This window comes from Sorex fumeus, unplaced genomic scaffold, assembly GCF_029834395.1.
Source record: "Sorex fumeus unplaced genomic scaffold, SorFum_2.1 ptg000007l, whole genome shotgun sequence".
Classification (NCBI taxonomy): domain Eukaryota; kingdom Metazoa; phylum Chordata; class Mammalia; order Eulipotyphla; family Soricidae; genus Sorex; species Sorex fumeus.
In genome coordinates, this window is record NW_026606064.1 from 3439932 (window position 1) to 3465510 (window position 25579).

Below are 25579 nucleotides of genomic sequence, written 5' to 3' on the forward strand. Positions count from 1 at the left end.
AGCGGCTGAATTGCGTCAGTTTCGCCCGGTTCTCAGCCCGGGGCGGGTCGGGCCGCTGCAAAGCTCATGAATAATTGAGCCCGCCCCGGGCCGCGTTCATTTGCATACGACCCGGCGAGTGGTGCCCGGCCGCCGGCTCATGCATATTCATGAGGCGCTCCGGGGGCGTGGGCCTGGGCGGGGCCGGGGGCGGGCCCCGGCGGGGCTGGCGCGGGGCGCTGACCGCGGCGGCGGCGGCGGCGGCGGCAGCGGCAGCGGCGGCAGCGGCGGCGGCGGGGATTGGCGTCGGGGCGCCGAGCCCGAGGCGTGCGGAGCCGGAGCCCGTGGGGAGCGCGTGAGTGCGCGGGGGCGGGGTCCGCCACTGGGGGGCGGGGGAGAGGCCGGAGCGCCGGGGCGCTGGCCAGCCGGGCCCCGGGGCTTGGAGGGAAAGAGAGGTGGCGGCGGGGGTCGGGAGTAAAGTTTGCAAGAGGCAAACGGGGGTTCCGGGGGGGTGGGGTGGTGGGGGAGCGCGGGGCACGCTGACGCGTGTGCACGGTCCGGAGTTGGGAGCTGGTGTTGGGGGAGGGGGCGAGGCCGAGGCGGGGCCAGGGGGCGGGGGGAGGAGGGGCCGCAGAGACCCCCGCTGCCCCTTCCCTGGGTCCAGCGGCAAGCCCCCTTCCCCCACCCCTCGGCACGCCCCCAGCCGCCCCCACCCGGCCCGCGTCCCCAGTCCCTCGTCTGTTGCCCGCTGCTTCGCATCCCGCGCACCGCCCCCTCCTCCTCCTCCTCCTCCTCCTGGGCTGCCGCGGTCCCCTCTGTGTCCAGAGCTCCCCACTGGGCCCCTCCAGACGGCCTCGGGCTGTTCCTTCTGCCCGGTATCCCTCCCTCCTCCCGCAGTTCCCGGGCCGGCCCTGCAGACCGCTCCGGCCCCGGATCCAGCTGCAGATCCCCGGGGCCCAGAGGGGCGACCTCGCTGGGCAGCTGCCCCGGCCTGGAGCAGGCCCGGCTGGGCCTCTGCCCAGCCCTTCTGGCGGCCTTCGCCGGGGAGTCAGCCAGCCTCCCCCCAACCCCCTACTCCAACACTGACTCTTGGGGTAGGGAGCGAGCGCTCAGAGTCACAGTGATTCTACAGCTTTGGGCCAGCTCTGGGCCGTGCGTGCGTGGCCTCATTCACTTGGGTTTGCCGCTTGGGGCCTCGGTCACTTGGGTTTGCTGCCTTGGGGGGGAGGGGGCTCTGCGCTGCTCATTGCTCCTCCTCAGCTGGGGGGAGCGGACCCCCTTCCCCACCTCCCTTTTCTGGACAGCAGCCCCACCTACCGCAGAGGTTGCCATCAGGTTACCAGGGGCAGGGGTTTTACCCTCTGGGGGCCAGTTAGCTCTCCTTTCTAACCGCCCACTCCGTGTCCCTTAGAATAGTATTCAAGGACAAGGAAACAATCTTGTGTTATTTTAATTGTGTCCCCTCCCCCCCCACCACCACACACACACACTTGGACGGGCTCTGCACAGTTACTCACCCACTCAGAGCGAGCTGTTCTTCCTCGGTAACTGCGGGGCTATCCTCAGCCCAGAGCTCGGTCCCCTTTCCCCGGCACCCACGTTTCGAGCGAGCTGGGTGGGACCCCGAGTGAGAAGAGGAGGTGAGCTTGGCAGAAGCCAGTGGCCAGGGGTGCCTGCACCAGGCTAGCCAGAGTGAGTGAGTTGGAGACAAGTCCCCCTTTGCGGGTTGGGGATGGTTGGGGTGTCCTGAGGGGGATGGGGGGGGACCTGTGCATACCGGGTGGAGGGAAGCACACCCCTTCCTGGGCACAGAACGGGCCTTGTCCCTCAGGCTCTCTAGCCTGGGGTGGGGGTGGGGGGGGTGGGCTGTGGGTGGGAGCCAGGATGGGAACTGAGGAGGTGGCGGCAGTGGTGTCTGGGAGACAGGTGACAGGACTGGGGTGGAGAGAAGGAATTGGCCCGGGAGAGGAGTACCAAGGGTGTTAGGTCATTGGTGGACCCTGAAGGGACTCTTCCTAGTAATGGCCAACATCTACTTTTTTTTTTTTTTTGGCTTTTTTTGGGTCACACCCGGCAACGCACAGAGGTTACTCCTGGCTCATGCACTCAGGAATTACTCCTGGCTGTGCTCGGGGGACCCTATGGGATGCTGGGAATTGAACCCGGGTTGGCCGCTTGCAAGGCAAACGCCCTACCCGCTGTGCTATCGCTCCAGCCCCAACATCTATGTTTTTTCAGACTCACACAGCCGCTAAGCAGCGTACAGTAAGCCCTGTGCTCACATGGCCTCTCTGAGGCCTCCCCACTATCTCAGCAACTCCGGTTTTCAGAGAGGGAAACTGAGGCATAGCGGAGGACGCCACGGTGTGCCCGAGGTGCTAGAATGACAGACCCGCCTCGTGCTAGAATCTTGTCAGAGCACATCCCGGAAAGCTCCGGTTCCCAATCTCAGCTTAGAGGAGGGACACCTGTTTGGCATCTGTCACCGGACTGTGTGTCACTTGGTCTGAAATTTCTTCTGCCTGCTTCCTCCTCTTCCCCTCCCACCGCCCCCCCCCCCAGGTTGGTGACCAGTGCTCACAGGTTCCCCCCCTCAGTAGCCCTGCTGTCCCACCCAGACCGTAGTAGAAAGGGGTGCCTCAGAGACTTCTCCCCCAGGCCACCCCACCCCCCGGATGTTCCCAAGCCCTGTCCCATTCTCCCCGCCCTGGGCCGGGCTCCTCCTTCCTCTTGGCAAGGCTTTGGAAATCCAGTGGGAGGCCATTGCTATGGCAACAGGACTAGGCCCTGGCTTTTACCTCATCAAATTCCAAGCTGAAGCCAAAGCGATTGAGAAATTAAAGAGAGAGAGGGAGAGAGAGAGAAAAAAAAATGTATTCCAGATGTTTACTTTTTATTCCTTATTTTTCCGAGTTTGGATGAGACAGCTCGGAGGGAGGCGGGCGTGGGGGCCGGGCTGTGGAGGGAGGAGGCGAAGGGGGCTGAGGGAACCACTCCCAGCTGCTGGAGGGAGGGGAGGAAGGAGAGGAGCCGGGCAGGGCAGCGGGGAAGAGGGAGGCCTTGGCGGGGCGGGGCGGGGCGGGGCTGCAGGTCAGGGAGGAGCGGGTTTTTCCCGTCTCCCAGGAGGTGATTCACAGGCTTCAGACTCGGGCCAGGTTTAGGTAGGAACCGATACCTCCAACGGGCCGGGCCGCCAGACCCGAGGGGTGAGTGGGGTGTCTTTGGAAAGCTGGCCAGAGGAGGGAGGGAGGCAGCGGGTGAGGTGTGTGGGTGTGTGTGTGTGTGTTGTGGGGGGGCGGGGGGTCCCTGCAGGTTAGAAGCAAGAGTTTTAGGTGGGCCTGGGAAAGAAGTGAGGATTTGGCTGCTGGGAGCCAAGGGTGGGGGGAACCCCCTGAACCCTTTGCACCCCCCTTGCAAAGTTCCCTCTTCCTGTCCCACACGCTGCTGCCTTCAATGGAAGTTGGAGACTTCCTGGCCCAGCCTCCTGCGGGGACCCCCCCTCCCCTCCCCTCCTCTCCTCTCCCCTCCTTGCACCATCCCTTCCTGCTCTGGCTCCCTTGGGGTCTCCAAGCCTCACCCCCCCCTGCCCCCGCCCGGGGCTTCTCGATTCTCACGCAGGTCCTGCCGTGGGTGATGAAAGTGTCTACTCTCAGGGAAAGCATGGCCATGGCTTCCCCACCGCCCCGGGAGCTGGAGGAGGAGCCGGTGGTGGCCGGCTCAGAGCCAGGTAACCCATGGGTGCCGGGTGGAGATGGGGGAAGGGCAGAGGCCCTGTGCCACCCAGGGAGGTGGGTGGGAAGCCCATGGGGTGCGGGTGGGGGTGGGGGGGTGTCAGTGCAGGATATGATCTGAAGGTTCTCGAAGCTCCTGCTGCCTCAGCACCCCCCAGAACTGTTTTAAGACCCTGGAGCCCTGCAGGTAGGCGCAGAGTGGCCTCGGGGATGGCGAGTGTCAAGCTGGACAGGGAAACTGAGGCCTCCTAGTGGAGAAGTGACCTGTCCCCGTGGGGGTGTGACCTCGGGCCACCTGGCTGCCAGCCTCGAGGCCGAGCCCAAGGAGTGGGCAGTGTGTGGGGATCTCCTGGAAGGGCTGTGGCCCGTGAGTAAGTGATTCCGAGCGCTGTCCGGCCCTGGACTGCCTTATATAGAAGGCCACCCGCCGGCCTTGTTTTCTTCCTGTAGCAGATTGACTTGTGTTTGGCTCAGGTCAATAGTAAGTTTGCATTCCTGCTCGTACCGGATGACCGTGGGGAGGTGGCCGTGGGGAGGTGGCCGGGCTGTGCTCTTGAGTTGGGGGTGGGAGGGGGGTGGGGGTGTGGTCAGGAGGCCAAGTGGGGAAGCTCAGCTGGACAGAGGGTGACTGACCTCAGCCAAGTCATTTGCTTGCTGGTTCCTTTGATCAGTTATTCGGGGGAGGGGGTGTGTGCAGGGGGGGTGTCCAGTGGGATGTGAGAAAAAGCTGGGGTGGGTGGGAGTGGCCCCAGCTGGCCCTTAATTAGCGTCGGCCTCTAAGGGGAAGTGACCAGGCATTGGTCCGGTTTTGGAGAAGGGAGAAGGTGCTTCTGTAAAGTGTGTGGACAATCAAGGCTGACTTGGTGGACAGGTGACATGTGACATGAGCTGAGAAGTCTGAGTCTGCAGTGGTGGGGCGGGGGTGGGGGGTGGGAGAGAAGGTAAAATGAAGTCCTGCTTCCTGGTTTTCCTGGAAGGTGTTCCCTGCCCCCCACAATCGCCCCCTTCCTTTCGCTAGGTGACCCTCCAGCCAAACCCCCTGTCAAGCCGAAACCCCGGGCCCTGCCTGCCAAGCCAGCCCTCCCGGCCAAGCCCAGCCTGCTGGTACCCGTTGGGCCTCGCCCCCCTCGGGGCCCCCTGGCCGAGCTGCCGTCCGCCCGGAAGATGAACATGTTGGCGGGGACCCCAGCCCTACGGGGGCAGCAAGCGACCCCTTCCCTTTGCCAACGCGCTCCATGGCCGAGGCGGCTCCTTCCGCAGGAGAGACGGGGAAGGAGGAGGCCGGGGAAAGAAGACCTCCCCCCGACGACCCCCCCCAGCCCGCTGCCCGGCCCCTGCGGGGGTGCGCAAGGCCCCGGCCCCTTTCCGCCCCGCCTCGGAGCGCTTCGCGGCCCTCCACGGTGGAGGAGATCCTTGCCAAGATGGAACAGCCACGCAAGGAGCCCCCCCGCCAGCCCCGACCGCCTCTGGGGCTCCCGCCTCAGTTTCAACCACGATGGCAGCTCCAGGTACGGATCCAGGACCTATAGCGTGGGGCCGGGTGCCAGCGACGAGGACGGCGGGACCCTCTCTAAGGCTCAGTCCCAGGAGGGGCCTGCTGAGAGCCCTGGAGGACGCAGCAAGACCCCTGAGGAGGAGAGGTAAGCAGGGGGGAGGTCAGAAGGAGGAAGGCGGGAGGGTCGCCCTGTCTGGGACTGTGAGTCCACGTGTCGGTGAGGGGACCCCGTTACACCCCGTTGCAGCCCGGGTAGAACTTCCTGTGTCCTGTGCAACTGCCGTTCTCGGAGTTGATGAGTATTTCGAGCTGTGTCCAAGTGCCAGTGGGGGAAATTTTGTTTTATTTTGGGCTGGGGGGTGGGGGGGCACACTTGATGCTCAGGGCTTACTCCTGGCTCGGTGCTCGGGGATCACTCCCGGGTGGGGCTCAGGGGACCCTCGGGAACGCTGGAAGAGACCCCAGCTCAGCTGCGGACGCTCTGTGCTCCTGCCCCACTGTACTCTGGCTCTGGGCCCTCGGGTGTGGGAACGGAAGTTTCTCTTTATAAATGAGAGCTGAATTTGGCCTCGTTCACCCACAGCCATGGCGTTTGGGGAGGAGAGTAAGATCTGTGTTAGCATTGAAGGAACTGGGGCTCAGAAGCCGCTTTCCCCTGGGGCTGGACCCATGGCCCAAGGGCTGGGGAGCAGCCCGTGTGTGCAGGGGCCCTGGGTCTGATCCCCAGCACCACACGGCCCCCAGCGCTGCTGGAGGTGACAGTCCCCCACTCCCCCCCCCCGCCCCCCCCCCCCCCCCGCCCCAACCAAAAAGAAAGTGGCTTCCTCTGGTTCCTCTGGGAGAGATACAGCGGTCAGGCTGCACGCCTAGCATGTGCCCGGACTGGGCTCCATCTCTGGGTACCATCTCTGGTACCACTCCGGCTCCATTTCTGGTTCCACGTGGTTCCCCAAGCATCTCTGGGTGCCGCCCTGGAGGCCGCTGTGGTACTTCTGGGCCAGAGTGTCACTACGTCCAGGGGCCCTTGCGTTGAACCCCTGGCCGACCGGCTGGCCTAGAATCACTGGAGGGGCCCCTTATCCCCTGCTCCCCCTAAAAAAAGATGAGCCTTTCCGTCAGCAACTGAAAGGTAGAGTGGGCGGTTTGGACTCAGGTTTATTTGAGTCCAGGGCTTGTGCTTTAAATTGCCACATGTGGCTGGACCAGAGTGCCATGTATTGGGGGGGAGGGGGCTGTGCGTGTGTGTGTGCACGTGTGTTAATGTATGTGCACATGCTTGTGTGCTCACGATTGTGTGTGCGTATGTCCTTGCGTGTGTGAGCGCCTGTGCCCGCATGTGTCTGTGCACATGCTTGTGCGTATGTGCGTGTGTGTATGTGTGCATGGTTGTGTGTGTGCATGCGTGTGTGCATGGGTACATGTGCTTGTGTGCATGTGTGCATGCGTGCATATGTGCGGGCGTGTGTGGGCACGTGCACGAGTGTGCGCTTGTGTGTGCATGCCTGTGCACACAGTCACATGTCTGCGTGGTGGTGTGAGGAGGAGCGAGATGGGAGAGATAAGACACAGACACTCCCTGTGCCCGCCTGGCTTGCTGGAATCAGCATGACACCACGCGAGATGTGAGTGTGCTGGTCTGGAGCTGGTGCCCGTGGAGAGGAAGAGGGGGCCCGGAGGCACCCCTGGGGGCAGCGGGTGTGGACGGCAGAGGAGGCGCTAAGGCAGGGCAGGTGCTGTGGGCTGCCGGCCAAGGAGGCCATTCTCAGGACAGGCTGAGCTTGAGTCCTGGTTGGTCCTCAGCATTCTGGGCGGGGGCTCCCATCCCCCTCGCCCCCTCTCTATGGCCTTGGCCAAGCTGCAGGTCCCGGCCCTTCCATCCAGTGAAGGTGCCCGGGGCAGAGTCCACGTGAAGCCCCTGTGCCCTGGGCCCCAACTCCTCTGCTCCCTCACCCCGGCTAGGCTGGATTCCACGCTGCCTCTGACTCCTGCCCTTGCTCCAAGTGAGAACAGCCTGAAGGGGAACAGCCTCAGCTTCGGAAAATCACTCTCCCAAACCCCCGCCCCCCTCCACTCCTTGCCCTCCCCCTGCAATCCTTCTAGAAGGATTGGCAGGGGCAGCGGGACCAGCTGCATGCTCCCCAGTGGGAGGACCTTCACCCCTCGCTCTGGGAGGAGCCCGTGAGGGTGTGGGCCTGCAGGAGGCTTTTCCTCAAGGCCCTGGAAGAATGTGGCCTTCTGGGCACTTTCTCTAGGGAAAGTGCCCGGTTTTCGTCCTGAGGGTAACCTCTGGGGTGGGGGCAGGGGGTGCCTTCCGTTTGGTGCTTTAGCTCTGCCCACGGCTCCGACCTCTGGCCCCTTTCTGCACTTCCTCACCCTGTCTTTCTCGCTCCCAGGAGCCCCGCTTCGAACCGGGCCTTCAACGGGGACCTGGGTCATGAGCAGGCCAGCTCAGAGCCACCAGCCAATGTGAGTTTACCTTCCTTGTTGTGTATCGGAGTCACTGCATCCTCGTGCTGGCATGTGTCACCCAACGCGCCCTCTCGGTCTGTCCATTGTGCTCGTCTGTTCATATGGGGGCGCCCGAGGCCCCCTCCCCCAAAGGAGATGCAGTATTTATTTATTTTGCATTTTGGGTCTCACACACACGGTGATGCTCAGGACTTCCTCCTAGCTGTGCACTCAGGAATTACCCCTGAGAGTGCTTGGGGGACCATATGGGATGTTGGGGATCAAACCGGGGTCAGCCATGTGCAAAGACAAATGTGCCCTTCCTGCTGGACTATCACTCCGACCCCAGGAGATGCGCTGGGGTCTCTGGGCGACTTGATCTCAGTGTGTGAGATTCAGACCCCAAGAATGTTCGGTCCTGGGAGTAAATCAGTGTCCCCAGCAGGTGCCCGCGGTGTGCTGAACACCTTCTAGGAACTTGACTAACATGACCCCGGCTGGTGGCAGCATCCCATGTCAGGGAGAGCAGGGTGTCAGGCTCGCCCAGGTTGTCAACTCACCTGCTCGGGCTGAGCAGAGGATCTGAAGCTGAAATGTCTGACTCAGGCTCCTTCTGGCCTGAGGACGGTGCCCTGGGGTGGGAGAGGCGAGATCCGCTGGCTTGGGGACTGGTTCCCTCCCTGCATGCTTGGCTGGCCAGGCAGCCCGCTCACTCCCCTGAGTCAGGCCCATAAAGAAACCACATCCTTGCTCCCCAAGGAGGACCCTTGCTCGCCCGAGTCTGTCCGTCTGTCCTTCCAGCCATCCAGCCGGAGTTGACTGAGCTCCTCTGCAAAGCCAGGTGCTCAGGAGATGGCTGAGAACTGCACCCAGGTGTACTCTGACCTCGGGCCCCTCCCACTTGACACATGGGCCCAATTGTCCCAGTTACCTTCTTTGGCAGATGGGGTGACGCATCAGACAGGTGCCTGAAGGGAGAGGGTGTGTGTGGGGGGTGGGGGCAGGGGTGGGGCAGGGACCCGCTTCTTGGCAGAAGGCTCTGCAGTAACTAAGTCGTATGTCTGACCGTCCATGCCTCTGTGCCTAGGAAGCCAGGCTAGTGGGGGACCAGAGTGGGGGGGCAGTGAGGCCCAAAGATGAGCCTCTGATCCCAGGATGCTCTGAGCACCTCAGCTTGACCCAGGGGGACCAGTTGCCTACAGCAAGCAGGCAGCCGGCGTGCAGCTGGTTTTGGGGTTAAGAGTCCTGTCTGTGCACTCTCTAGATTCAGAATTTGGTTGCAGGTGCCTCAGATTGGCAGCGAGGGCAACCTGGCTGACCAGGGAGCCACCCAGGTGTGAGTGAGAGGATGGCTGCCTGTCCCTGGGAGCTGGGAGTTAGCCAAGCCAGGCGGGCATGGGGTTTGCAGACAGGAGTGGGGGGGGGGGGGGCAGGGTCCAGTGTTAGAGCAAGACCCTGAGAGATGGAGAAGTTGGTGTCATCTGTGTTTGTGGCATTTGAGATTCCTTTTTTTTTTTCCTCCTTTTTGGGTCACACCTGGCGATACTCAGGAGTTACTCCTCACTCTGCACTCAGGAATTACTCCTGGAAGTGCTTGGGGAATCATACGGGATGCTGGGGATTGAACCCAGGTTGTCTGCATTCAGGGCAAATGCCCTCCCTCCTGTGCTATCACTCCAGCCCCTTGAGATGCCTCCTTAGCATTCTTCAGCTTCTTTACACCCCAGGGCTGGCACCGGGGTGGCATATGGGTCCCCTGGTGGGCAGCTGGGACTGAGGCAGTACTTGGTTTACCAATGCCCGCCCCCACCTTATGCACATACGGGCCAGTTCTTGTTTGTGAAGCGGTAGTTGAAGACCACCATTAGCTGTCCACATGGAAACTTCTAGCGGGCAGATAGATCATGGATCTTGGAGCGTGGGGTTCCAGGAACAAGAGTGAGCTGGGGAGGAGACCTCGGGACTCTGCAACGTGCAGACATTCCCATACTGTGTCATGAGTTCACTGGGGCCACAGGTGAAGCCAGAGGCGAGGAGTGGGCCAGGGGTGTGGCTGCGAGCTCTGGGCAGAGGGAGCAGCAGAGAAGCCGGAGGAAAGCCTGGGGCAGGGAGGCAGAGGGAGGCGGTGTCCAGCAGTGGAGAAGCCCCCTCTGGGGTTGGATGTCCTGGAGGGCCTTGGGGGCTCTGATGAGCACTGAGGTCACGCGGGGCTGGGGCAAGCTTGGTTTGCACCAAGAGGAACTGTCGATGTGGCCCGAGGGAGCGAGAGGTGAGGTCGAGCGTGTGTTGTTTCTCGAAAAGGGAAGGAACGGAACCAGCGGATGGGAACAGCCGCCCAAGAGTGGCAGATTGGTGCCAGAGTCTTGAGCAGGACGGGCCCCGGGCGGGGGTGGGGGAGGGGAGTGGGGCGTTCGGGCTCTTGGCAGGCTGGGGTAGTGTGGGAGATTCTCTTGTCCACAGCCTCTGTGTTCTCCGGGGACCGGAAGCAAGGCTGGCAGCTGGGCGAGGAGTGGGGGGGGGGGGGAACGCGGTGTCAGAGTTTGGAGGAGCCGGATGTGTGGCCTGGAGCAAGGGGCAGGAGGGGAAGTCCAGGGGGGACTGCAGGCCACCACTGGCCGTGGTGGGGTGGTCGGGCGCGGCCTAGAGTGCTGCTGAGCCTCTGCTGATCCGCAGGATGGGCCAGTGAAGGGCGCAGTCGAGGCTGTGCATAAAAGAGGCCGGAAGGATGGTGGAATAGCAGAGGGCAGAAGGGACAGTGGGGTGGGGGGGGGGGCGGCGAGAAGCAGGGGTGAGTGGCTGTGCTCGCACAGGGTCTGGGGGTGCTGGGGGAGCCGAGAGAGGGACGGGGTGGGGGGAGGCGGGCAGACCCGCAGACGCTCGAACCTGATATGGGTCAGGGCACAGTCACCGGTAAAGACAAAGCCTAGGGGACCGGAGTGATGGTATAGCAGGTAGGGCATTTGCCTTGCACGTGGCCGACCCGGGTTTGATCCCCAGCATCCCATATGATCCCCCAAGCACCGCAGAAGTAATTTCTGAGTGCAGAACCAGGAGGAACCCCTGAGCATTGCCAGGTGTGACTCAAAAAGCAAAAAAAAAAAAAAAAAGATGGAGTGATAGCACAGCGGGTAGTGCGTTAGCCTTGCACGCGACCAACCCGGGTTCATTTCCCAGCACCCCATATGGTCCCTCAAGCACCACCAGGAGTGATTCCTGAGTGCAGAACCAGGAGTAACCCCTGAGAATCGCTGGGTGTGACCCAAAAAACAAAAACAAAAACAGGCACCTCTGCGGGGGGGGAGGCAGGGAGGGAGGAGGGAGGAGGAGGACCAGGGAGGAGGATGGAGGAGGGACAGAACCTTCTGGAGTGAAGGACGCCATCCCTGACTTGGGGGTAGTGGTGGATGGGACACTGAAGGAGGGGCTTGGTGGTCCCTAAGAAGCCCCCATCGCCTTTGGGGCCTCTCCCAGCTGTCCTGATATTCCCCCCCCCCCACACACACACACACCCGGGCTCGCCGTTTCCTCCCCCTGTCTGGGGCTGAGACCTCCCACGCCACATCCGGCTGCTGATGGTCTGCGATGTTTCCTTGCAGGGTGCCAAGCCCGGGGTGCCCTCCAGCCCCGGCCTTGCTGCTGAGAACGGGGCCTCCCCCATCCCAGACTCACCGGAGGAAGACCAAGGTCGCCACCACGCTTCGCTCCCGGAAGCCCAGAGTCCCTCCGCCTCTCCCCGCCGCCCCTCGACGCCACCACCGCCAGCTTTGGCTGCAGACCATTCCCGCCAGGCCCCCAGACCCAGCAGCCCTCCTCACCGAGAGGACAGGGGACGTCCTAGAGGTCTCCGGACGCCACAGCCCAGAGCTGCCCCCAGTCACCTCGCCCCGGCCCCTGATGGAGCAAGCCGAGGGGCTCCAGCCTCCGAGGACGATCCCACCAGGCGCAGAGGCCCCCCGCAAGCGACCCTCGCCCTGCCAGCCTGGCCCAGCGGCGCTTTTCTGAAGGTGTGCTGCAGCCGCCCACCCAGGACCCTGAGAAGCTGGGGGGCTCCCTGGCGGCCCTGCCCCAGTCACAGGGCAGCCAGCTGGCTTTGGATCGCCCCTTCGGGAGCGGCGCCGAGTCCAACTGGAGCTTGTCCCAGTCCTTCGAGTGGACCTTCCCCTCGCGGCCTGCAGGGCTGGGGGCCTGGCGACTGGACTCCCCGCCCCCCCTCTCCCATCACGGAGGCCACCGAGGCTGCTGAGGCCGCTGCTGAGGCCAGCGACTGGGCTGCATCCCCCAGGGAGGAAGGTGCGTCCCCGCAGCAGCAGCAGTGCTACGGGGCCCGGTCGGCTCCCGAGGGGGACAGGACAGCCAGGTTCCGGGGTGCAGGACGCGGGCACCTCTCAGGAGAGTCCGCCTTGGTCCCCAGCGGCCACCCCTCCGGGCCGGGCCCTGCTGCAGGCAGAGGAGCGGCACCAGGAGTGGGAGCCTGTGGCCGGGCAGGAGTCCCCGCTCCCCGTGGCCACCAGGGAGGCCGTCCTGCCTGTCCGGGAGCCCCTCGTGGGGCAGCAGCAGCCAGCACCCTCTGACCAGCCCTGCGTGCTCTTCGCCGACTGCCCCAAGCCCGGCCAGGCACTGCCTGCTGAGGAGGAGGCCGTGACCCTGGCCCACGCCGAGATCACCCGACCCAGGACGGAGCCTCCGGACCTCTCCCGGGCATCCCCCGAGCCTACCGGCCCTGCCGACGGCTCCCACTGGCTGGATGACCTCCTGGCCTCGCCACCGCCCCTGAGTGCTGACAGCTCAGGGCGGGGGCCCGGGCCCCGAACGTGAGGACCTGCGGATGCCTGGTCCCCATTCCGAGGTGAGGACCCAGAAGCGGGTGCTGGGAGGGAAGCCAGGACTGGGGCTTGGGCTTTTCTTTCTTTTCTCTTTTGGCTGGAGCGATAGCATAGTAGTAGGGTGCCTGCCTTGTGCGTGGCTAGCCCGGCTGAGCCGGGTTCAATTCCTCCACCCCTATCGGAGAGCCCAGCAAGCTACCGAGAGTATCTCGCCCACACGGCAAAGCCTGACAAGCTCCCCATGGCGTATTCAATGTGCCAAACACAGTAACACCAGGTCTCACAATGGAGACGTTATTGGGTCCGCTCCAGCAAATCGTTGAACAACGGGAGGCTTCAGTGGTACAGTCTCTTTTGGAAAGGGGCGGTGGGCGTCTTCTGGCTCTGTGCTCAGGAGTCACTCCTGGTGGGCCCCGGGGATCGTCTGGGATGCTGGGGATATAGCCCTGGGTCAGTCGTGTGCAAGGCGAGTAGCTGTACTGCTGTCACTCCCACGCCCAGGGCTTGGGGATCTTCACGTCTGTCTGTCTATCGTTTGAGGATGTCCCTCGACCCCCTCCACCCCCCAGCTGTGTGTGGTCTGGCCAGGGGCGCGGGAGGGCGCTGAGGCCGCTTTGCTGTGAGTTCCGGTGACTCTGCATTCCAGAGCCCCGTGCTCCGTCGTGGGAATTGTGGGAACGGGTTTTGACCTCTTGGCTGAGAGCCCCAGGAATGACCTTTGCCCCTTGGAGGGGAGAAGTGGGCGGGGGGTGGGGGTAAGATGTGGGTGACACAGGGCCGGAGCGACAGTCCAGCGGGGAGGGCGCTTGTCTGGCGCTTGACCCTCCTGGGCCCGATCCCCCGCATCCCATAGGGTCCCCCGAGCACCACCAGGAGTGATTCCTGAGTGCAGAGTCAGAAGGAACCCCCTGAACATCGCTCAGTGTGGTCCAAAAGCTTAAAAAAAAGAAGCAGGACAAGGATGGGGTTTTATGTCCGTTCGTCCGTCTGTCTGGAGAGGAAGGGCTGCAGGGGAGAGGAGTAGAGCTGGGAGCACTTCAGGCTCATTATTGCCCTTAATCTTTGACTCTTCCCCCCATCACCCCAGTCTCCCGGCTCGTGACTTCCAGGTTTCTCCGTGACCTTGTGCCTCAGTTTCTACCTCTAATACAAGGAGAGCAGGAACCATCTCTGTACCCCACCCCCCCTGCCCCAGTGATGGGTGGTGGGCACCAGTGGGTTGCTAGGGACCCGCCCTTCAGGAGCCGTTTGCTCTGGCAAGTGTGCTGACCAGCGGGCTTCCCCGCCCCAGGGGGTGGCCCTGTCCTCTCTCCTCCCCTGGCCACTTCCCACGTTCAAGGGCTGGTGTCCAGGTGGCTTTGGAAATGCATTTTCCCAGCCCAGTGGGAAGACTTGGGGTGGGCTGGTGGACAGGGGGCGGGACTGGACAGGAGGAGGAGGAGAAGGAGGCGGAGCAGGAAGGAGTTAAGCCCCGGGGCTGGCTCCTGCAGTAGGTGTGTCTGTCCCCGGGATGTGGGTGACTCACCCAGCTGCTGGGCGGGGCTCGCCAGAGCTGCAGCTGCTCGGAGGGAGCCCGAGCCTTGGGACAGGTCTGGGTGCGGGGAGCTGCACCTCGGGGGGCCATGTCTGGGCTGGGGGAGCCCAGCGTGTCTGTCCTGGAGAGGCTCCTGGCCAACGCCGCGCTACGGGACGAGGCGGGCCGGCTCCGTAGCCCCCAGGCTCCGGAGCGCCGGGCTCAGCCGCCCGCTGGAGTGAGTCAGGGGGTCAGGGGCCGGGGTGGGGGGGGGCCTGCAGGGAGCCCCGGTGGGGTCCCCGGCTTGTGCTGGCTTGGCTGGATAGCTGTTTGTTGTCCTGTACCCCCCCTCCCGCCCTCTGGGCTTGAGGCTTGGCCGCCAGGGCTTCCTCTGGGCACCTCCCTTAGGGAGGAAGGGAAATGGGGACTCCCGCAGACATAAGGGCTTGGGGTGCTACTGGAATTCAGCCTGGGAAAGGGGTGTGTGTGTGTGTGTATGTGTGTGTGTTGGGGGGTGCCCCAAGCCTCGGCTTTCTCCCCACATGACCCCAGAGCCCACCCCAGGGCAGCCTTCCTATTGGCTGTGAGCCAAGTGTTGCCCCAAGCTCTGTAAACACGGCCACAGGTCACGGCTTGCGTGCCGGGCACTTGGCGGAGAGGAGCTTGTTTAATCACCCCAAAGCACGGTGTGCCGCTGGAATGAGCCTCATTTTCTGTCGAGGACCAGAGTGGTTAAGTGCTCTGCTGAAGGTCACACAGCCGCGAGGCGAGGCCCTGCATTCCCAGTGGGGCACTCAGGAGCTGAGCAGTGCTTGATCCTGCTCCAGGATTGCCGCCCCGCCAAGCCCTGCCTCCCCACTGCCGTCCTGCACAACCCCCTCTCTCCTGCCCCTGTCAACAGACTCGAGTATTGTCTCCTTTTTTTTTTTTTTCCCTCTCTTTCCCAGGGACTCCTCGGCTGGTCTCAGAAAGATCTGCAGAGGGAATTTGGGATTGCGACAGACCCTCCTCCCTGCAGCCTGAGCCCTCCCAGCTGGTCCCAGGACCCTACTCAGGACTATGACCTCGGGGCTTCGAGCTCTCGGGGGAACCCAGGCTTGACCAAGAGCGATTGGTCCAGCCCGTGTGGGCCGGGCATTGGGGACGGGAGTGCCAAGGAAAGGGCCAGCAAGTGCGGTGCCAGCCAGGAGGAGCCAGGCATCAGCCCCGGCCTGGGAGAGGGACATGGAATGTCAGAGCCCCGGGCCCTCGTGGTGGGCACACCGCCAGCCCCACAGAGTCTGGACCCAGGGACACAGGCCTGGGAGTTCACCAAGAGGGGCAACCGGGCCGTGGACGACGAGTTCGGGAATCGGGACCTGACGACAGGTGCCTACAGCAGCCAGGATGCCAACCTCCAGGACTGGGAATTTGAGAAGAGAGAGCCGCTGAGTGGGGACGCTGGCCCGGCCAGCCCGGAGCCCAGCAGGGACGACCCCTTGGCTAGGTACAGCGGCCAGGACACCGATGAGCAGGACTGGGAGTTTGGCAAGCGGGAACCCTCCCTGGACCCTTATGGCGGCCGGGGGACAGCGCAGCCTGACCCAGATTTCGGGAACAGCGCCTGGATGAGGGATTTTAGTGGCAACGGTGACGGCGGCTCGGGGGTCCTGGGCTCCCAGGAACGCGGCTTCGGGCCGAGAGCCCTGAGTGCCGGCTTCAGTCCCGAGGACGCCCAGCAGCAGGACGAGGAGTTTGAGAAGAAGGGTCCAAGCGGGGATGGTGGCCAGGCCGGGGAGGCGGGGGGCCTGTTCGGGTCCAACAGCTCACCAGCACAGGCCGGGACTCCGGTCCAGAGAGAGCAGGGCAGCTGGCAGGGCAGCACCGGCAGTCTGGACGGGGGTGGGTGGCAGGGCCCGGCAGGGTTGGGGGCTCAGAGCCCCGGCCAGGTGGAGCGGGGTGATGGGGAGGTGGGGTCCCGGGGCTGGGCCAGCGACTTCTGCCAGGGTGTCGCCTCCCAGCCCGAAGTGGCCTTTGGGCCAGGGCAGCGGGCCTGGAGCGGGGAGTTCGGCCTGGATTCCACCACCGGCACCGCCGAGAGGAACCATCAGTTCGGCATCATTGGCAATGACCGGGCGAGCGGGGCGGGCCTGAGCCCATCCGACGAGGTTGGGGGCAGCCCCTTCGCATCCCCCGAGAAGCCCTCGGCTGGACCCATGGACTGGACTGACCAGCTGGGCCTCAGGAACTTGGAAGTGCCCAGCTGTGTGGTTTCTGGGGGTCTGCTTCAGGCCAGGGAGGACGCCGTGGGCCAGATGGGCTGGTCAGACACGCCAGGCTCCAGCGAGCTAGGCCTGGCCGCTGGTCCGCTGGGGACAGCGGGGGGCCCTGAGGAGGAGCCCCGGGGGGTCGGCGTCGGGGAGAAGGACTGGACGGGTGTCAGCGGGAGGAGCCCGGAGCTGGTTAGAGAGAGCGGTGTGGGGCAGACCGGCTGGTCAGCGGCGGAGGCTGGGGAGTTTCTGAAATCCAGAGAGCGCGGCGTAGGCCAGGCCGACTGGACAGCTGGCCTGGGCCTGAGCGATGTGGCCCCAGGTCCCCGGGAGGGCGGGGCGGGCCAGGTGGACTGGGGCGACAATCTGGGATTGCGGAACCTGGAGGTGCCCTGTGACCCGGAGCCCGAAGGTTCTCAAGGGCCCCGGGAGTGTGGCGTGGGGCAGATGATGGACTGGAGGCAGGACTTGGGGACCCCCAGTGAAGCCAGGGAGCACGGGGTGGGAGAGGTCAGCCAGCCGCCCGAGCCAACCCTCAGGAGCAACGGCCACCTGTCCCCTGGCCTGGAGGCCCGAGAGCTGGGGGTCGGGGAGACGAGCGGAGCCGACAGCCCCAGCCAAGAAGGCCGCTCACCCGGCCCCGAGGAGCCGCAGCCCGAAGACACGGGAAAGGAGCCAGGAGACGCGTCCAGCTTCGCAGCCAGGTGAGTCTGTGTTTGTAGGATGCTGCATGTGCGTTTGGGGGGGACCTTGCGGTGCCTGGGATTGAACTTGAGCTTCCTGCGTGTGGAGCGTGTGTTCGGCCCCCCCAAGTGGCACTGTGTCTTCTGGTCCTGAGTCTTGGGTGCTGCCAGCCACGCTATTGTTTACCTGCCCTTGCTCAGGGCTGTGGCAGTGGTTGAGGAAATGGGGTCACGTGGTTCAGTGGCTCCTCCTTTTCCCGTGCTGCTTGGGCCTGAAGTCGGAGGTGCCCCCCCTGGGGCCTCGGGCATGGTGCTCACATCATGGCCCATCCAGGTCCAGAGCGGGGTGGGCAGCCCCCAGAGTGATGGTACAGCCGGGAGGGAGGGCGTTTGCCTTGCACGGGACTGACCTGGGTTCGATCCCCAGCGTCACGTACGGACCCCTGAATATTGCCAGGAGTAATTGCTGGGGGTGACCTCAAAACACACACATGCAAAGAACCCCAAGGAGTGGGAATCTGGCCTCCAGACACCGTGGATGTCAGCCTCCACCCATAAAGTTAAAAAGACTTTGCAGGGAGCACATGGGCTGCCTTCCCAGTGCAGTGCAGCGGGGGTGGGGGGGTCGGTTCTTGTGTTCTAAAACCAACCAGGTGATTCCACACCTGGGGGGGTGGCGAGGTCTCCTTTCCCGTTTCCTGCCCTTGATGTGAGGCTTTGTCACCTCCCCCCCCACCCCCAACACACACACCCTGTGAAAGGTCTTTCTTTTTTTGACCCTGGAGCTTCTCTCGCTGCTGATTGTGGGCCAGATGGGAAAGATCCCAGGGCAATAGTACAGTGGGTAGGCGTTTGTCTTGCATGCGGCCGATCAGGGTTCGATCCCTGGCATCACATATGGTCCCCTGAACACCACCAGGAGTGCCAAAAAGAAAGGGGGGGAAAAAAAAAGGAAGAGTAAGGCAACCGACATACCTTTCTTTGAGACAGTATTTTGCAGATGTGTCTTGACAACTAATGGGCTAAGGAGAATCTGAGGGACAATTGTCCACTCTGGAAGTTTCCATAAAGGATATATATGGTGGCCGTTTCCTAGGTAACAGAAAGTCCTCAGCACAGCTGGTGGAATCAATCGGGTTTGTGCCTTCTCAGGTCTGGGGTGCACCTGCCATTGTGTAATTGTGTGTGTGTGTGTGTGTGTGTGTGTGTGTGTGTGTGTGTGTGTTTATACAGGGGAGCACAGCACAGGTGACTTAGTCTGTATCTCCCATGGTTGTCATTGAGATCAGGAGCTGATACAAGTGATGGGATCTTACTCAGCTCACAGAAATCTGGGGAAAGGCTCACGACCATCTTCAACTCTGTTTTGCAAATTTGGTTGGATGTGACCGGTTATGATGGTTTTGCAGACCAAACCATCAGATGGTTTTGGATGGATGTGAGCTGTCCATGAAGTGAGATCCTTGGGGACGTTTTTGTTATTGTCTCTTGAGTTGGGACCACAGTCGCCCTAACGGGGTAGAGGGGGCGGTCATTGGTTGGATTGCCTAGCACAGCTGGGACAAGGCTGGTGTTGGGGTCCGGGGCATGGGAGAGTGTGGGAGTGCACAGCCCCCCTCCCCCCCAGATCACATACATCGACCTGGTGGGAATGACCGTCCCCAAGCCCAGAGAGCTCCTGCTGGCCCTCTCCCCTGCCTCCTCTTCCCAGCAGAGCAGAAACCTTGCTGACAGATTCAGAGATCAAGGAGACCAGCCTCTTCATTTCATGGGAGGGGAAACTGAGACTCAAAAAGGCAGTATGCCTCCTTGTGATCATGGATCCCTTTAAAATTTCTGGGAACCCGGTCTTGTGAGCATCTTACTGGGGAGGTGGATAGCCCCTACCCCCACCCCCCACCCCACCTTTCAACACATTCCCTGTCTAGCCCTGGCCTTCCCGTTTGGCTGCGGGGAAGTAGGGAGGGACACTGATGGTTGGCGTGTCTGCAGGATACCAGCCATGGGGGTGGGGGTGCATCTTTGGTAGGAGCCCCTGCCCTCAGCATCCTCGGGCTCTGGAGGGGGCGAGGGCTGCAGTGGGTGACCATGAGACGAGGCCCCTAGAAGGTGCTGGGTGGAGGGTGCTGACCGTCCTGACCATGTGTGGAGCGGGGATACCCTTGGCCTGGCTTGTGCCTTCTGCCCACACCCCCAGCTCGGCTGACGTGCTTTCCTTATGACTGAGGGGACGGAGGTGTGGAATGGATGAGAAACACCGAGGGTAGGCGAGTGGGGTGGGGGTGGGGGCTGGGGTGTGTGTGCCACTGTGTCCACATTGGATTGGCAGTGCTCTGCCCCCCCAATCCCCACTGCGCCCCCCCACCCCCTTGCTGGAATGTCCAGTTACAGCTGTGTTGGGCACCCTGAGGTGGAAGAAGGCTGAGTGGGGTTAGCTGGCAGCAGGAATGGCCCACACGGGTACGCGCGCACACACAAACACACACACACACAAACATACACATAGGCATGCGTGAACACACAGAGGCATGCACACAAAGGCACACACACACTGCAGACCCCACCTTCCTCTCCCTCTCTTATCTCTGTCTCTTTCTCTCTCTCTCATACACACACACATAGGCATGCGTGAACACACACAGAGGCATACACACACACACAGGCATGCACACACTGTGAACCCCACCTTCCTCTCCCTCTCTGTGTCTCTGTCTCTGTCTCTCTGTCTCTCTGTCACACACACACACACACACACACACACGTGTGTGTGTGCATGCACCCCAGTCCCCCCACCCCCCACCATCTCTGGGCGCGGCTCTGGCTCCCTGGTGTCTCACTTCCCCTCAGTGCCCTGGCCCTGGCCCTTCGGCCTCACCCCTGCAGGATGCTCTGGGCCAGACTGCCTTGAGCTGGGTGGGGCGCGCCCCCGCCGGCCCGGCCCCCTGAATGGAGGCAGCCGGGTGAGCTGGCGTTGGCCCCCTTCCAGGGCTGCTCCCCATCCTGCTGCCTTGCTGTTCTGCCACCCCCTCCCTCCCAGACAGCGCTTGTTCCCATCTGTCAGCAGCTTGTGGAAGGACAGTGACATGTTCTCATTCTCGGCCTCCCAGCTCTGTTCTGGGGCTGACACACCTGCCCTGCCCCGTCCCATCCCCCTAAGGGAGCTGCCCAGCTTCTGGCACACCCCCCAGCCTTTCCCACCACCTGTGTGCAGCCTGTGTGTGTCTGTGTTTCCTGTATGTGTGTATCTTGTGTGTACATGCATCCTGTGTGTGCAGCCTGTGGGCATCTTGTATGCATGCATCCTGTGTGTGTGTGTATCCTGTATGCATGTGTCCTGTGTGTGCATCCCGTGTGAGTATGCGTCCTGTGTGTATATCCTGTGTGCACATGTTTCTGTGCATTTTGTGTGCATCCTGTGTGCACACGTGTTTGTGTGCATCCTGTATGTGTATATGCAGGTTCTGCCTGTGCATGTTTGTGCATCGTGTGTGTATGTGTGCATTCTGTATGCGTGTGTGTTTGCATCCTCTATGTGTGTGCATCCTGTGTGTATGCATACTGTGTGCATCCTCTGTGTGTGCATCCTGTATATGCGTGTGTGTATCCTGTGTGTGTGTCCTGAGTGTGTGTGTGGTGTGTGCATCCTGTGTGTGTGCATCCTGTTTGCGCGCGTGTGTGTGCATCCTCTGTGTGTGTGTGTGTCCTGAGTGCATATGTGGTGTGTGCATCATGTGTGTACGTATGCATGTGTGTGTGGTGTGGCACGGGGCAAGGCACTCTAGGCAAGACAGGCAAATGGTGCACACCAGAGCCATGTGCGTGGCCGGGTCTGCTGTGCTGGGAGGGTCCCGCAGGTGGGGAATCCTGACCAGCTGACCCGGCCTGTCCTTCATGCGGGCCATTTGGACCGACACGTGTCTTGTCCTGGGCAAGATGTTGGGCACACAGGGCAGCAGGGACTCATCTCTTGCCCTTGAGGACTTCACCAGCTGACAGTGGGGACAAAGGTGCTCCGGCTGGGGTGCAGGGGCCAGGGCTGGAGGCCAGGGAGGTCCGCCCAGTGCTGGGAAGATACTTTCCGGACCAGGAAACAGTGTGTGCAGATGCATAGTGGCATGTGTGTGCCTGGGGGGGGAGAGGGGGTTCTGGGAGTGCCGGGTGGGGGCTGAGGCTAACTGGGGTGCCAGGCTCATGCCTCAGGAACTGCCCCTGGCCGAAGTGGACCCTGGGGAAGTGACAGGAACTCAAGGCTTCCGGGGGTGGAGGGCGTAATGCACCCAGTCTCAGCGGGGACCCCTGGAGGAAGCACTCTGCACCATGGGAGCCCTTGGTGGCGCCCTCACAGGGGCACAGACCTCCGAGCACTGCCCCCCCCCCCCAAAATGCGCAGGACAAAAAGCACCTCAGTGGGACCCTCCAGGCCAGCTCAGCTCTAGCCTGGGGTGGCCACACAGGGCAGTGGCTCCCAGGAAAGGGCAGTCTGACCTCCCAGTGACCTGGTGTCCTCTGCTGTGTCGCCTTCACAGCCCCGGTGGGTGCTCAGCCCGCTCCCCGCCCCCAGGCTCCCAGGGCCTGCTGGAAGAGATGTTGGCCGCCAGCAGGGAGGCGGCGGCCTCGCGCCTTCAGCGCCTGTCCACAGTCGAGGAGGCGACGGTGGGTGCGGTCCCCGCCTCAACCGAGTGCCCCGAACCTGACAGTCGGACCCCTCTGCCTTCCTGGAGACCCCAGCCCGACGGGGAGGCCAGCCGGACCGAAGAGGTGGACGGCACCTGGGGGCCTCCGGGGTCAGGGCCAGGCCAGCAGGGACCCGCGCGGCCCCCTCGGCGCCCTCCCCAGGTTTCATCCCCCGGCTCCCTCAGCCAGGACTTCTCCTTCATCGAGGTCAGCGGGGACCCAGGAGGGACGTGGCCTTCACCCAGGTCCCCTGGGACTGGGGCGGGGGTGGGGGGAATGAGCCTTGTCCCCTGCGGGAGGATGCAAGTGATGTCATGCCCTGAGACCAACCTAACGGGGGGTCTTGCCATGTCTCCCGCCCCTGAGCAGGACACCGAGATTCTGGACAGTGCCATGTACCGGAGTCGCGCCAACCTGGGGCGCAAGCGCGGCCACCGGGCCCCCGCCATCCGCCCGGGGGGCACCCTGGGCCTGTCGGAGGCGGCCGACTCGGACGCGCGCCTGTTCCAGGACTCCACGGGTGGGTAGAGCACCGCGTGCAGGGGTGCGGGGTGCCGGGTAGCCCGAGGTGGGGCGGGGCAGGGGGGACCCACCCGAGTCCCCTCTCCTGGACCTCGCAGAACCGCGGGCTTCTCGGCTGCCGTCTTCCGACGACGAGGTGGTGGAGGAGCCTCAGAACCGTTGCACCCGGTTTCCCCGCGGCACCAAGGGGCTGAAAGTCAACCTCTTTCCCGGCCTGAGCCCGTCGGCCCTGAAGGTACCCCTGCCCCGGTCATGCGGCCACTGCTGCCCGGCGCCCACCCCGGCCAGCGTGCCCCTTGCAGGCCTCTCATCCCCTCCCACAGTGCAGGACCTGCATTAGGGGCTGGGGTCCCCTCCCGGGGGTGTCCGGGAGATGGCCATGACCCATAGGGAAGGCAGTGGGAGGGTTCTGGATTCAGGGGGCAGCATAGGGGATGGGAAGTCCGCACTGACCTGGCCTGGCCCAGCCCTGGGGACTGTTCCCATTCGGGAGAAGACAGCTGGGTCCTCGGTGACCCTCTCTCCAATGTCACCGCCTCCGGGCGCCTTCCTCAGGCCAAGCTACGCCCCCGGAACCGCTCCTCCGAGGAGGGGGAGCCAGGAGAGAGCAAACCCCACCCGAAGGAGTCGGCCGTGCAGCGCTCCAAGTCCTGCAAGGTCCCGGGGCTGGGGAAGCCCCTCGCCTTACCCCCCAAGCCAGAGAAATCCTCAGGGTAGGTGACGGACGTCTGCTCTGGGTGACCGCTAATCGCCACCCCCCGGGAAGCCAACTAAAGAGGAGGACACGGAGCGGGGTAGGGTTCGGTGGAGGGGAGCGATCACTGAGGCTGAGTTCTGGTCTCTGCAGCCAGGTCCCAGGTGCCTTTTCTTTTTCATTTTTATTTGGGTTTTGGTTTGGAGTCACACACCCACCGTGATGGGGGCAGCTCCTGGCTGTGTTCTCAGGGATGGCTCCCGGGTGCTCCCGGGGTCTACAAGGGGGGCCAGGGTGGAACTTTGCCTCCTGCTTCCTGCTTCCTTCCTTCTCCTTCCCTCTGTCCCTCCCTTCTCTCTCCCTTTCTCCCTCCCCTCCACTCCCCTCCCCTCCCCTCCCCTCCCCTCCCTCCCTCCCTCCCTCCCTCCCTCCCTCCCTTCCTTCCTTCCTTCCTTCCTTCCTTCCTTCCTTCCTTTTCTCTCCTTTCGTCCGTCCTTCCTTTTCTCTCCTCCCTCCCTCCCTCCCTCCCTCCCTCCCTCCCTCCCTCCCCTCCCTCCTTCCTCCTTCCTTCCTTCTTCCCTTCCTTCCTTCTATTCTTGCTCTCCTTCCTCCCTCCCTTCTCTCTCTCCCTTTCCTCCTCCACTCCCTCCCCTCCCTCCCTCCCTCCCTCCCTTCCTTTTTCCCTCCCTCCCTTCCTTCCCTTCCTCTTCCTTCCTTTCTCCCTCCCTCCCTCCCTCCCTTCCTCCCTTCCTTCCTCCCTTCCTTCTGTCCTTTTTCCCTCCCTCCCTTCCTTCCCTTCCTCCTCTTCCTTCCTTCCTTCCTTCCTTCCTTCCTTCCTTCCTTCCTTCCTCCCTCCCTTCCTTCCTTTCTCCCTCCCTCCCTTCCTCCCTTCCTTCCTTCCTCCCTTCCTTCCGTCCTTTTTCCCTCCCTCCCTTCCTTCCCTTCCTCCTCTTCCTTCTTTCCTTCCTTCCTTCCTTCCTTCCTTCCTTCCTTCCTTCCTTCCTTCCTTCCATTCTTCCTCTCCTTCCTCCCTCTCTTCCATTCTTCTTTCCTCCCTCAATTCCTCTCTCCCTGCCTTCCCTCCTTCCTTCCTTCCCTCCCTCCCTCCTCTTCCTTCTTACCTCCCTCCCTCCCTCTCTCCCTCCCTCCCTCCCTCCCTCCCTCCCTCTCTTCTTCCTTCCCTTGTTGTGGTGACTGGGGGTCTCTGGGGTCATGCCAAGCTGTACCGTCTGCTCAGCTGTGTGCTCCCTGAGGCCTGCATTCCTTTGGCCGTGGTCCTCTCCAGGGCCATGCTTCGATGTGGCACACAGGTGGTGGTGGTCACAGTCCTGGTGGTGCCTGTCCTTGGTGTTTGTATTTCTTTTCACTTGAGCTCCCGGTGGGGTGTGTGTGTGTGTGTGTGTGTGTGTGTGTGTGTGTACCCCCTTTTCTGACACTTAGACACACACCAGGCAGCAGACTTGGGACCAGAAGCTGCACTTAGGGAATCACTGATTCCCAGGTGGCCAGAATTTACCAACTGTCCTGCCGCCAGGGTCTTAACCCTGTGGCACATGTGGGTCACTGGGGATTTGAACTCATGACCAGATGTTTGGCTGTAAGCCTCCGTGCTCTTTTTATCTCTGGGCTCATCCTGTCCCAGCTAACATTTCCCTTATGACCTTTGTTCTTCCTGGCTTCAAGGTCAGAAAGCTCATCACCCAACTGGCTGCAAGCCCTGAAGCTAAAGAAGAAGAAGGTTTGAGGGGTCACTGAGGTGAGAGCAACTCCCTACCATGGGGGACTGTCTGGAGCTCGGAGTGGAGTGGGAGTCGAGAAAAAGTGGGGTCTTCCTTCGAGAATTCAGCACATCCCCCAACTTCTTGTGTGAGGCTGGTGACCTGTTCCTGGGTCTGGTGGGTGAGCTGCTTGGCCCTCCTAGATCTTGGCCACCCTCAGGGCCGTTGGGCTCCAGGCCTCCTCTCCGCCGGGGTGGGGGGCCCAGTACCGGCTCCCGTGGTCTGAGCAGGGTGGCCCAGACAGCTCCTCTACCTCCCCTATCACCTGTCTCCTTCCCTCCTGGCTGCAGATCCTTCCCATCTGGACGCCTCAGGCAGGCAGAGTCGGTCCCTGCGGGGGTCCCAGGAGAGGCAGGAGCGTCCTGCACGCCCGGGACTGCAGCCTCCGCCCCTCCTCTGTCTCCCAGGAGCACCCGAGGAGGCGCCTTTATGCACTTTGTATATCCTTCCCCTCCTCCCACCCCCCTTCAGGCGTCAGCGGTCAGGACTTGGTCCCCTCCTCACCCCCACCCACCCCTTCTCCCTCTCTCCTTCCTCCTCCTGCCTCCTGTGGGGCTTTTGGTTTTTTTTTTCTTTTGATACCAATTTATAGCCTTTTTTATAAAAAGCCTTTGATTTTTTTGTAATGAGTGGAGTCCTATTCCATCCCCCCTCCACCCCCCTCCCCCTTCTCTCCCTCCTCTCCCTGACCCTGCCCGGTGCCCACAGAGAGACCAATGACATTTTGCCACTTGCAACAATAAAGTTTTTTTGGGAATTGGTGCTGCCTGACTTGTTGTGTGCGCTGCCCCCCCTCCCCAAACCCCTCACCCCTACCCCTACCCCCACTTCCCTGCATCTGACTCTGATACGGTGCCCGCTACACTCAGGGACTCAGCCCCCAGGGAGGGGGGCTTAAACCGGGGAGCCCCCAGATCTCACCCTCCACTCAACAGCCCTGGTGTTGGGGGGGAAGCTTCCCTGTTCGCATCTGTAGTCAGATTGAGCCCA

At 62.7% G+C, this 25579-nt stretch overlaps 1 protein-coding gene across 1 annotated transcript; it reads left to right on the forward strand.

The window, feature by feature from the left end:
* Positions 1–238: 238 nt before the first annotated feature.
* On the forward strand, positions 239–25346 carry TNKS1BP1 (tankyrase 1 binding protein 1). The gene is given in 19 exon segments (XM_056133006.1): positions 239–334; positions 3598–3706; positions 4729–4889; positions 4891–5103; positions 5105–5152; positions 5154–5350; positions 7599–7671; positions 11250–11417; positions 11419–11604; positions 11606–11857; positions 11859–11993; positions 11995–12513; positions 14937–16942; positions 21448–21802; positions 21965–22115; positions 22216–22352; positions 22673–22830; positions 24495–24567; positions 24880–25346. Coding segments are annotated over 17 exon segments (4914 nt in total). The 5' UTR covers positions 239–334; positions 3598–3612; the 3' UTR covers positions 24556–24567; positions 24880–25346.
* The last annotated feature ends 233 nt before the right edge of the window (positions 25347–25579 follow it).